Raw genomic sequence first — 13,509 nt, 5'->3', positions numbered from 1 at the left:
TCGAGTCAGTTCCAACCCATAGCAACCCTGTATAGTGTTTCCAAAGAGCGTCTGGTTTAAACCTCTGGATTAAAGCCCTTAAATTTGTCCCTATTTTTTCATTGATAACCTTTATAATTCTGGGATTCACATTTAGGCCTTTAATCCATGCTGAGTTGGTTTTTGTATAAGGCATGAGGTAAAGGTCTTGTTTCAATCTTTTGCATGTCATTTTCCAGTTCTGCCAGCACCATCTGTTGAAGACACTATGTCTTCCCCACTCTGTGTACTTTGGCCCTTTGTCAAAGATCAGTTGGCTGTATGTGGATGGGTTAATTTCTGGATTCTTGATTCTGTTCCATTGATTTATGTATTTTTCATTGTACCAGTACCAGGCTTTTGACCACTGTAGCTATGTACCTAAATTTTGAAATTAGGGAGTGAGAGGCTTCCAACTTTGTTCTTCTTAAGCAGTGCTTTGCTTATCCTGTGTCTGTTTCCTTTCCATATAACATTTACAATTGTTTTTTCCATCTAGCTAAAGAATGTTATTGGAATCTGGATTGGTATTGAGTTATATGTCAAGATTTCTTTGGGTAGTATTGGCATTTTCACAATGTTAAGTCTTCCTATCCAGGAGCATGGTATATTCTTCCATTTTTGTAAGTCTCATTTTGTTTCTTGGAGTAGTGTTCGATAGTTTTCTTTGAATAGATCCTTTGTTTCTCTGGTTATATTTTTTTTATAAATATTTCATCCTTTGGGGGGCTATTGTAAATGGCATTGCTTTGCTGATTTCCTTTTCAGTGCTGTCATTATTAGCTTAGAGGAATCCAACTGATTTTTGTATATTGATCTCATACCCTGCTTTTTTTAATTATTATTATTCTGGGTAAAAATTTGCAAGGCAAATTATTTTACATTCAGCAGTTTATGCACATTTTGTTTTGTGACATTGGTTGAACTCCCCTCAATGTAACAGTATTCTCCCCACTTTCTCAGTAAGGTCCTTGTTTCCATTTGTCTTTCTTTCCTGTCCTTTCCTAACTTCTGAGCTTTGTTTGGGAGCAAAAACTCTCCTTTTAGAGTCCTCATGTGGTGCTATAGGATAAGTACTGGACCACGAAGTAGGTTTAAACTACAAGTTTGGCAGTTTAAACTCACCAGTTGCTTCTTGGAAACCCTATACAGGGTTGCTATGAGTCAGAACCAAGTCAACAGCAGTTACACAACAACAATAACAACTGTCATTTTGATCTCGCTTGATTGGTTGTACTGAGGAGTACATTCTTCCGTGGTATTATTTCTCACATTGTGGGCCTCTCATTTTTTGGCTGAAAGTTGATCCCCGGGGGTGGGTACGGTTCCATGCATGAAGGATGTTTAAGGGCCACAATGTCAGGGGTCCCATAAGTCTCTGTCAGAGCTGTAATTCTGTTTGTATGCTTTTTATGATCTTAATTTTTTTTCTACATTTTTTTTTTCTCTCGCTCTGTGCAGGAACTTCTGTTGTGATCCTGATTGGAGTAATCAGTAGTGATAACAGGGTACCATCTAGGTCTTCTGCTCTCAGGGCAGAGAGGCTGCGGCCCATTCGTCTATGTTTTCCCCTGATAGCTCAAGAGGCATTTGTATCTCTGTCTTAAATGTGAAAGAAGCAAAAGACAGGTTAAGACCGCATACAGCAGTATTTGTGAAGCAGGTAGTATTGGTCACATACCAGATGGTTATCCATCTTAATCTTTGAGGCTGAGTGGATTTTACTTCTTTATGACATTATTGCCAAGAAAAAAAAAAAGGCAGATTTCCCAGAAAATTTTCACCTTCTACACTTTCCCAGCTACTTTGCTAAGCATCTTTTTAACGTTTTCTAAGTATTCTTAAAAAGACTACTTTAAGTGTAGTGATTACAAATCAGTCTGCTAATATCAGGGTCAGCAGTTCAAAACTACCAGCTGTTCTGTGGGAGAAAGATGAGACTTTCTGCTCCCGTGAAGATTTCCAGCCTTGGAAACCCTGTACAGGGTCGCTATGAGTCGGAACTGACTCCGTGGCACATAACCACCACCAAGTATTCTTAAAATATATATTCTATTTCCTAAATTATCCAATTATCCCTATTTCCACCATGGCTATTTTGTTTTTGTTTGTTTGTTGGTTGGTTGGTTGGTTGGTTTTTCATTCTATAAACTTTCCATAAATGCCCGATTTTTCTGTTTGTATTTCAGTCATATTTGTTAATAAAGGACTTGGAAGAAGGATTCAGGACTCTGTGTTGATTGAATGAGATTATGTTCTGGCAGGCTTCCTTACTATATGTGAGAGGAGAAGGACTTTACTTTGGCGTACCCACATCGATGATGGGGGTGGTGGCTATGTGATGTGGAGTCAGTTCTGACTCACAGCTGTAAATCTTCTGGGGATTCCAAGGCTGTAAGTCTTCTTGGAAGCAGAAAGCCTCATCTTTCTCTCACTGAACAGCTAGTAGTTTCTAACTATTGACTTTGAGATTAGCAGCCTGACTCATACCCACTACACTACCACAGCTCCTTTGTATCCATATTAGAGATCCTAATTCTTCTCTAATTTGTTCAATTTCTTTAGAGAAAAGCCTTCCCCTTATTTTTCTGAGACCTACCTAGGAGCCATTCTGCACGTAGAGATGGTGGGAAAATCAGCTGCTCTGTAAAGAGAATGCACAGCAATTCCCACTGTTTCTGATTTGCCACTCTACTTGCCAATGCTGAGTCCCAATCTACTGGGCACTTTACTGGGCAGGTAGGCCATTCCCTTTAGCTCTTACTGGGAAAGCTACACCGCCACCTCTTCCTTCTGCATTACAGCCTCTGCCCTGCTCTTTTCCTTTTCCAAAAAGCTGCTGTGATCATTTGGATGCTGATGGCATTGTTGTGCAGTTTTCTGGTTATATAAGTTCACTGTCAATTTGGGGGACCTGAAAGGAGAAGAAATAAATGGATGTGTGTTCATTTTGCCATATGAACTGGAAGTCCAAGTGACATATTTGAGTTGACCTCAACATATAATGAAGGGTAGGTTTTTTAACACAATTTATGACGATTGGCAAACCTTTTCATACTATTGAATTAGGCATCTAAAAGCTAACATTATGTTTCTTACTTCACTTTTGTTAAGCTACTGCAAACCCAGAGTTACCTAAAATGTCAACTAATGTAGTAAGAATGAATGAACTGCCCCAACTTCTAAAAGAAGCTACCAAAGGACACTGGGGGATTTCCAGATAACTATTTTCCCTTGTTCCCAGGCAATGATTTTGTTTCAATGGGTTTTATTTGATTGCTAATGGAAGAGACCCATTTGTTTAAATGAAATATTCTCAGAGTTGTAAAGATGTATAAAAAATGGTCAGGCTGAAGGCCAAAGAATAAGCAACCTGTCCCCATTTGCAGCCCCACCTGAATGGGCTGCTAGGAACCCTAGAGGCAATGGCTCCCAATCCCCTGGGGCAGTTCTTTAGAATGCAGATTTTGCCCTACTCTCCAGAATGGACTTGTCTAACAAGCTCCCAGGTGATCCTGATCTGTAATTTGAGAAAGACTGGTGAAAACAACTGACCTAAGAGAGGAGCCCAGGTGGTTCTGGCAGTGTATGGAAGTGTGGAAAGATATATTTATTGGAAGACTGAACCTCTTTGTTTCTTCCTGGCATCTCAAGAGACACTTAGATTTCTGTCTTAAATGCAAAAGAAGAAAAAGACAAAGTAAGGATTCGTGCAGCCATGTTTCTGGAACTGCTAGCACTGATCAGATGGGAGACGGTTACACATCATAGTCTTCGAGGCAGAGTGGATTTTGTTGGTTTCTGACATCGTTGCCAAAGGAAAAGGGGCAGATTTCCCAGAAAGTTTTTGCCTGCACTTCTTCAAAATCCCCAGACACACTGTTTGCCAGTGACTTTGCAAAGCTTCTGCTTGCCAGTGCAGAAGGGTGATACCCTTGAGGAGGGCTCCAGAAGCATGTTTGCTTCAACTATCTTAGATGTTATGACATAGTGGGGGTGCCTGTATGTTCAATTTTTATGAATGCAAATTCCTCCTGTTGGGTTGTTCTAGATTTGTTTTCTTAATTCTTCTAGAAATTTTATGGGCAGAAAAAGAGAGTAATAAATATGGAGTTAGGAAGGCAAAGTCTTCAACAGGGACTGTGGGCCTTTCCTTTTTGGTGGCTTATAAACCCAGTAATTCTGTAAGGCTAGGGCTGATCCGTAAGCCACTATCCCCGCATAAGGCCAAATCCAGCTGGCGAACACTTAGCTGTCACCCAACAATACTCTAGAGACAGTATGTCATCAGTTGTATGGACAATGCAGACTGAGGCCCTGTTGTTGATAAGTGTCATTTAGTCAGTTCTGACTCAGAGTGACCCTGTATAGGGTTTCTGAGGAGCAGCTGGTGAGCTTGAACCACTGACCTTCTGGTTCAAACCAACCTTGCAGTCCAGTGCATCAACCCGCAGCACCACTTATTAAAATGTCACCAAGGCTAAGCACTGAGTTGCTTCTGCTCTATCACTAAGCATGGGAGAAGCATTCTCTTACCACCGAGACAATCTTGTGGTAGGCATAAAGTGTGTCATAGCTCTTTCCACCTCCCTCCACTCTTATTTCTCACCAGCAATTCCCATGACCTGGCATTTTTGTTGCTTGTAATAACTCTTGTGGCTCATACGCAAATTAACATCTTTATCCTCAAAACAAACATTTGCATTTCATGTCATCAGGCTTTCAACAATGTCTTGCCTGCAGCACAGAAGTATACTGCATGCTTTAGTAGTTGCTGAGCACTTCACCACTGAGCAGATTAATTATGATTGGTAGCCGGTTACCTTCGCCACTTCTTCTAAAAGGTAGAGCTGTGCAATGCTTCCTTCTGTGAGCAAGCAATTCTCTCTGTTCAAACCAATGAGAGGAAGTAGGTCATCCTGTCTGTGTAAGTTATGTTGTTGTGTTGTGTTTATGTGTTTTGTGTGTATGTTACGTTCATTATGTTGTTTTATAAAGCAGCTTTAGGAAGTGTTAGACCTAAGATGGAATCTTTCGTAGCATTCACTGGCTGTATAAACTTTGGAAAGCCATTTAACCTTTCTGTGACTGAGTTCTAAATGTATAACATGGCAGGTGGCATCTTAGATGTACCCATATGGTCGTCTTGCAGAGTTAATCCAATGGAAGGGATTTCCAAACTATGAAGCACTCTTTTGTATTGAGTCCAAATTGCTCTTCATCTGCACAGAATGTCCAACTTCCAACCAAGTTTTCTCCAAGCATTTCTGGAAGTCATGGTCCATTTGGATAGCAGTCCCACTGCTCTGCGCTCAGACCTAAGCCTCTCTGGTGGGCACAGTTTTCATCCTTGTGCTGTCCAGGGTCCTGCTGTTCTGCCAATGTCTCTCTAGCTGTTTCACCAGGCACCACCCTTGCTGGCGGCTGCCCTGAACTCTCAGGCCCACAAAACCGTGCAGAGTGAGGAAGTAATATTTTCTTCCCTGTGGCTTCATAAATCAATGTAGCTTGGTCCCCAGTGTGTTGAGCATAGAGAAACAGCTCTTTTAGCATGATTATTATTGTGGTAAAATACACACAACATAAAATTTACCATTTTAACGTATACACCTCAGTGGTATTAAATAGATTCACAATGTTATGCAATTGCTACCTCTATCTAGTCCCGCAATATTTTCATCACACCAAAAGGAAACCATGCACCCATAAAGCAATTACTCCCCGTTCCTGCCTCCTCCCACCCTGGCAGCCACTAATCTGTTCTCTGACTCCAAGGAGCTGCAGTTCCTGGATCTATCATGTAAATGGGATCATACATTCTGTGACCTTTTGTGTCAGGCTTCCTACATTTACCATAATATTTTCAAGGTTGCTCTTTTTGTCTTTCGGTGCTCTTTCTCGCCCTAGGACCAGGCTTAGTCCAGGGACTGGTGGGTTTGAAAACCCATAACCTCAGACCCCACCCCCTTTTATCTCCTTAGAATGGCCCTCTCTCCTCTATAAACATGTTTTTGTATGCTGCCTGTCCACAGACATGTCAACATTAGTAGAGCTGTAATCCTCCCCAACAAGTTCTCAGACCCAAACCATCAGTTTGCCAACCATGGCCCCATACACCTAAATCTAAGCTGTTGTTGTTGTTAGGTGCCATCAAGTCAGTACCAACTTCTTTGTGGCCCTGTGCACAACAGAACAAAACACTGCCCGGTCCTGAGCCATCCTCACAATTGTTGCTTCTGGTGCTGACAGTGTTCCACTGTCATTCATAAGGTTTTCAGTGACTAGATATTCAGAAGTAGTCTGTCTTTCCTTCATCCTAGTCTATCTTTGTCTGGATGCTCAGCTGAAACCTGTTCACCACGATGACCCTGTTGGTATTTAAAATATGCTTGGCATAGCTTCCTGCATCACAGCAACATGCAAGCCACCACAGTACAACAAACCAACAAAGAAGGGGTGGTAAATCTAAGCAGTCCAAGAAAACAGTAACAATGATATCCTGATCATTATGACAACGCAAATAGAACGGTATACTTGGGCATAACGTAGATGAGTTGCTAAAAATCAGGTTCCTTTAGTATAGTTTTGTTTCTGTGATAAAGGTCTCCCAGATGGTGTAAATGGCTTGCTCTGGTATACTAACCTAATGGTTAGAGGTTTCTGATAGCATAGCGGTTATGAATAGGTCAGCAGTTCAAAACTACCAGCTGTTCTGAAGGAGAAGGATGAGGCTTCTGCTCCTGTAAAGATTTACAGCCTCAGAAACCCTATGCAGGATCGCTATGCATCAGAACTGACTCCACAGCACATAACAACACCAACGATATCAGCACCATAGAAGAAAATCTGTAAAGATTACCCTCTGCCAGTAAGTTGATTCTGACTCACAGCGACCCCATAGGACAGAGTAGAACTGCTCCATAGGGTTTCAAGACTGTACTCTTTATGGGAGTAGGCAGTATCATCTTTATCCCTTGGAGTGGTTGCTGGATTTAAACCACTCACCTTGTGATTAACAGCCCAGTGTTTAACCACTAGGACTTGTCTGTAAACATGAATAACCAAGAAAGCCTCGTGGAGCGGTTCTACTCTGTAGCACACGGAGTCTCCATGAGCCAGAATCTACTTACAATAATGAATTTGGATTTGTTTTTGTCTACATTCCTTGTGAAGTTTGGGACACCTTTGTGGTTTCCCAGAATCTTTCATGGCCTTGCCCTTCCCATGATGTTTTTCACTGAAAGTGATCATAAGGAACTCCCATCCACTATAATCTTGATACATCTGGTGATGTGCCTCTATGAAGGGGCTTCAAAAAGTTCATGAGAAAATCCCATTATATCTTTATGCCATTTTAATCCAGGAACTTATTGAAGCCTCCTCATATTTATCTGTGTGGTTCACTGAGGAAACCCTTAACAAAGATTCAAAATGAGCGATTGCTTCTAATCTACAGTTGAAACAGAAACGCAGAATTCTTGGCTACTCCTTTGTCATATTAAATTATTTATTTGGGGAACTTTAACCACTGGTTTTGTCAGTGTTCTCTTCTCTCTAGGAAAGTCACATTTTAATGGAATTGTGTTCTTGTGTTTATTTTACACAAATGTAGGTTTTTAAAATTCCGAATACCCCAATGTAAATTTCTGTGTCTCTCTTTTTGCTTTTGAGCTGCTGTGATTATAGTTAAAATTTACATTTAACATGGGTCTCTCTAACCAGACATCTAAAAAAGTAAAAAGATATAAATACCAGAGAAGAAAAGAAGTTCTTTAATCTTCCCTAGATAGGGTCAGTGTTGTACCTCAACTAATATCATTTTATCTGCAAACATTCTCTGTATCTCAAATGTGTCCTTGAATCTTCTTACCTTTATTGATCTCCTCTTTATGCATATGTAGCCGTGTTCCAATATGCTTTATAGAATGATTCAGTTAGATACTCCATATTTTAACACTTTTTATTTTCATTTTTCATAATATTGTACAAATAACTTGAGCCTTTTTGAATCCAGAGGCATATTCTTATGCAACCACTTCATATATTTCCGTGTATCCCACTGACCTTAGGGTTTGAACTAATTGAAAATATTCTATTGTCCTTCTTTTTTTACTTGCAGGTGTCTAATTCGTTAAGGTAACTCAAAGGGATTCAGCTTGGGTTTATGCCTTTGTAGGAGCCTGAGTAGCACAGGTGGTTTCTGATTAGCTGCTAACCTAAAGGTTGGTGGTTCAAACCCACTCAGTGGCTCTGCGGAATAAAGGCCTGGTTATCTACTTTCAAGAGATTATAGTCAAGAAAATCCTATGAGAAGTTCTGCTCTGTTACACGTGGGGTTGCCATGTGTCAGAATTGACTTAACAATAGTGACTTGAGTGTTGTTGTTTCAATACCTTTCCAGACAAGCTGCTGTATGGTCCAGAAATATCCAAGCAATGCTGACTCACAGACATAAAGGAAGACACATTTGGGACCGTGTCTCGTTAGTAGGTTAGGGTCTGCCGCACCTTTCTGTCTGCCAATATCTATCTGCCAATATTCCCCAGTCTTTCCTGTTTCTAAATGCTGATTTAGATAAATGCTTTTCTAACCTGAAAGAAGCAGTATGGTATTTAAGTCAACCATGAAAATAAGCACTGTCATGTGGGCCCCACCTGAAAGAAATCAGGACAGGCTTGATTTGAATCAGGCAAGAGGCCAGATGCAATCAAGTTCCCAATGTCTGCAACTACACCCCAGGAAGAGGTCAACCTCCACAACTCCAGGACCATCCAGATGACAGAAGGTCCTGGGAGGTCAGAACTGAGTTGGGCTCCGCTCCCAAATGTAACTTTGTACAAAAGAATGGGGTTTTTTTCCCATCAAATGTAATGTTCCATCAAATGTAACTTTGTACAAAAGAAGCAAGGAGAGAGACAATAGCAAAACTAGGCCTTCCTTTTAAAGTTCTAATAAAAGGGATGCTGGCAGGGTGTTCCCCACTCCCCACTCACACACACCATGCCCATCTCTAGAGTCACGTTATGTGCCTCCAAGATTCCTGTACTTATAGGCAAGGCAGGGCAGACAGCTGAACCACCAAGGCTAATTCTCTAGCCTAGTGAGGACTTGCCATTCCAACTGGCCCACATGGAACCCTACCAAGTCTGAGAGCCCTGAAGTAGCATTTGGAGCTTCTGGTAACTGTCAAACTAGTGTTTCACCAACACAGCTATAGCACTAGGCCAACAAGTTAGTTCTAACTCATGGTGACCGCATGTGTGTCAGGGTGGAATTGTGCTGCATAGAGTTAGCAATGGCTGATTTTTGGAAGTTGATTGTCAACCTTTCTTCCAAGGATCCTCTGGCTGGACTCGAACCGCCAATCTTTCAATTAGCAGCTGATCATGCTAAGCATTTGCACCATCCAGGGACTCCGACACAATTACATCTTATTTAAGACAATCCTAATTATGTATTTGCCAACTGACTTATCTCAAAGGTTAATTGGGACTGAGACATTGTACAACTACTTTCAATGAAATGATCTTCAACCATCTCTAGATTCTAAATTATTCACATCCTCAAACCTCTGTTCCAGGAAGTCCACTCTCTACAATATCCCTCAAAATACAGTTTACAAAATGATTCTTAACTATACCTAAAATGGTCACTGGTTGATTTCTCTTCCACCGTTCTTAGGGGCATCAACATATGGTTCAATGTACACACATTTCTTGATATGTTATGTGAAGGCAGGTATATCATATGTCATTGTACTGAACCACTAGATTTAAAATAAGCAGTTTTGAATCATGGGAACTAGTGTAAAGTAACAAACAGATGTTACTACCTCTGGAAATCCTGACTGATTCTAGGAAGGGTAAGAAAGGGCAAGCATTGCAGTCAAGCCTTATGGGCTCAACAGAGGCCTTTATATCTACCCACAGGCTTGTTAGAAAGCTTCTTAGACCAAAATTCAGGTAAAGAAGGAAGGGAACCTATTTTTTTATCAACAATATTTTATAGCTCATTCTTTGATCAAATTAAGCATCTTCCTGCTGCAGACATTATTCAGTGCTAGGTGGGCATATGAGAACAAATTCAATGTGCTCAGTGTTAAAATAACTTTTCCTATCAACTCTTCCTTTCCATATAACAAGAAAACCTTAAAAGATGATTTCATTTTCTTGTTCTTTGCCTGTCTTTGAGGTGTGAATCTGTGTAATCTCCACAGTTATAGAAGGATACATAGAAATACAGCTCACAGTCAAATGCTGTTACCTACTCTAAACCTTCCAGATTGGGAGGGGGTGCATCTCTCTGAGCAGCAGGCAAAAAATCCAGATTCAGGTTTTTGACTCTGCAAAACTAAGAAGCAGAGACTATCTTTAACTTTAATTTTTTTGTTTTTTTTTTTTTAACTGTAAAAACTTGAAACCAACATGTCTAAGCTAATTGCTGGAAGTCTGAAATAGACAATGAAAATGGCACTTTAAATGATATTGATAATGAAAAAGAAATTACAAAAGCTTAGTTTTCAGTTCTTAACTCCAGTCGAACATTTACCAAAAGAATTAAACTGAGTGAACTTGAAAAATGTAAATCAAGTCTCATGTGTGTTTCCCAACCAGGATGAAAAGAACAGGTATGAGAGAAAGTACTTAGAATCAATCTGCTTTCCCGGGACACTTTCTTGGCTCCACTGCTCAATGCCTTTAAAAGTAATGCCTGATAAGTTACATACTGGTCCTCCTTAATCTTAAAATCATCCCCCAACAATTGACTTTATATATGTGGTACTGTATGATAAGCACTAGACTGCAAGCTAGGTTTGAACCACAAGATCAACCATTCAAACCCACCAACCACTCCTTAAAAACCATACACAGGGTCATTATGGGTCAGGACTGACTCAATGGCACTTAATAACAACAACATGCTGAACCAAAGGGTGGCATAAATGGTTTGCACTCTACTATCAGGAGCTCTGGTAGCATAGTGGTTACAAATCAGGCTGCTGATCTCAGGGTCAGCAGTTTGAAAGTACCAGCTGTTCCTCAGGAGAAAGATGAGGCTTTCTGTTCCTGTAAATATTTACAGCCTCAGAAACCCTGTACAGGGTCTCTATGAGTGAGAACCAACTCCATGGCACATAACAACAACACTAACCTTTGGTTTGCACTCTACTATGAATCTTTAGAGGACTCCTGGTGTGGTGCTGTAGGATAAGCACTGAACTGCAAACCACAAAATCAATGGTTCAAACCTACCAGTTGCTCCTCAGAAACCATACACAGGGTTGTTATGAGTCTGAACTGAGTCGACGGCACTTAACAACAACTACACTACATTAATCTTTGGAAGAAAGTCCTGGCGATCTGCTTCCATTAAGATCACAGCTGATTAAGACCCTCACAGAGCAGTTCTAGTCTGTGTCAGTGGTCGGCATGAGTCAGAATGGACTAGACATTAATAGGTTTGGATTTTGGGTGCCTAACCAAAGAACTTCAGGGAGACATGGTATAAGTTTTTCTTAAGGAGACCCTTCTCAGCTTGCGCAGGCCAACTGCCAAAGGGCCAGCAAGATACTTTGTCCACTTTCTTTCAACTCCACTTTCACTTTCTTTTCTTGTAGCTACCTCATCCCTCAACTCCCAGCTACATCAGCTCCAGCAGCTTCACCAATTCCAGCAGCAGCAGCAGCAGCAGCAGCCCGGGCAGCCTCCACAAGCTACCAGCCAGCACCCACCCACAACCCCACAAGCACAGCCACAGACGCAGCCACCGCAGCCCCAGGCCACGCCACCCCAGCAACAACCTTCTGCCTCTCAGAAGCTGCCGGCTCCCACGTCTCAGCTGCAACAGACTCCTCCATCCCAGCAGCATCAGTCCCATTCCCAGGCCCAGAACCAGAACCAACAGTCTCCAACTCAGCAGAGTTCAAGCCCCTCTCAGAAACCCAGTCAGTCCCCAGGACATGGTCTGCCATCACCGCTCACACCACCCAATCCTCTGCAGGTACGCTCCCCACCCTGTCCCAACAGAGCTTGGATCACCTTTGCACAGGATGGTATGGTCCCCCAAAGCAGAAGCCTGCAAAGACAGTATCCAGCTCTGTAGCGTCTAATTTAAATTGATCTCCTAGACATAGGGAAGAGGAAGCAAATAGCGGACAACTGGGGATGCATGTAAACAAAACAAATAGAAGCCCATTGATGTTGCCCTCCGAAGGATAAATGTTATCTGTTTCCTCCTGTGAGAGGCCGGCACTGTAAGTGCACTTGTAGCCAGTAATAATTCCATTTTATGATACTTTCTGAAGGCAACAAAGATAGCATCCAATTAAAATTATTACTAGCACAGTTTTGTGGCCCCACGGAGAACTGCATACACTGTCCAAGAGGCATGGTGGTTATTTCTCTATATTATGAATACAACAGTGTCTTCCCTTAGTACTTTGTGCTCCTTTGTTTCTATTTTTTAAAAAGATTCTCTGGTGTTAGGAGGGTAAAGAAATTCAGCCCCAGTCTTATGTCCCAGATTCCAACCATTACTCCATACACTAAGAAATATTCTAAAGACGTGCTGAGAACCTGACTGAATCTGTATTTTTATCAACTATTTAAACACCCATGTATTGACTTCAATACTGTGGAGTCAAAAGCATCAAGAATAGGTATTTCAGTCTCACTGCAAAAGCTCATCTTTAATCTGTAACCATATAGGAGGAATGTGTAGGAGAATCCAGGAATATCTACTAAGTTAGAAGCCTTAAAAATAAGTTACTTCAAAATGTAGTGACTATGATGTCTACACATCAGATCCAGAAATTGAGAGTCCAGTCAAGCCACTTGTTAATTGACTAACATAGTGTTCTCTCCCACTGACATTTCAAGTGACTTAGTACAGTTCTCTTGCTTTCTCTTTGTCTCTATCTCTCTCTTTTTTATGTGACAAAGTTCAAGAGAGTGAGCAACCTCTCATTTCAAATCTTTGATGGTGGTGATCAGTGTAGCCATCCCCAGCCTAAGAGTACCAATAAACATAGCATCCTTGGGTCCCAAACAGCATAGCAGGGTAAAGAGAGAAGAATTAATGCACAAGCATTACAGGCTTGTTGTTGTTGTTAGGTGCCATCGAGTCAGCACTGACCCATAGTGACCTTATGTAGAGCAGAATGAAACACTGCCCAGTCCTGGGTCAACCTCACTGATGTTGCCATGCTTGAGTCCATCACTGCTGCCACTTGGTCAATTCATCTCGTTGGGGTTCTTCCTCTTTTTCTCTGACCATCCACCTTACCAAACATGATATCCTTCTCCAGCCATTGGTCCCTCCTGACAATATGTCTGAAGTATGAGAGACGAAGTTTGGTCATCCTGGCCTCCAAGGAGCACTCTGGCTGCACTTCCTCCAAAATGGATCTATTGGTTCTTTTGGCAGCCCATGGCACTTTCAATATTCTCCTCCAACACCATAACTCAATTGCATGAATTCTTCTATGGTCTT

At 41.4% G+C, this 13,509-nt stretch overlaps 1 protein-coding gene across 2 annotated transcripts in view; it reads left to right on the top strand.

The window, feature by feature from the left end:
- Positions 1-13,509, top strand: part of POU6F2 (POU class 6 homeobox 2) — a 587,859-nt gene that overhangs the window by 366,813 nt on the left and 207,537 nt on the right. For both annotated transcript variants that reach the window (XM_006832118.1, XM_006832117.1), the window contains exon 4: positions 11,636-12,018. In XM_006832118.1, the coding sequence (XP_006832181.1) occupies positions 11,636-12,018 (383 nt within the window). The remainder of the gene's footprint in view (positions 1-11,635; positions 12,019-13,509) is intronic.

Source organism: Chrysochloris asiatica, unplaced genomic scaffold, assembly GCF_000296735.1.
Source record: "Chrysochloris asiatica unplaced genomic scaffold, ChrAsi1.0 scaffold00006, whole genome shotgun sequence".
Taxonomy (NCBI): Eukaryota; Metazoa; Chordata; class Mammalia; order Afrosoricida; family Chrysochloridae; genus Chrysochloris; species Chrysochloris asiatica.
The sequence above is the reverse complement of the archived record's forward strand: the minus strand, read 5'-3'. Positions and strand labels throughout refer to the sequence as shown.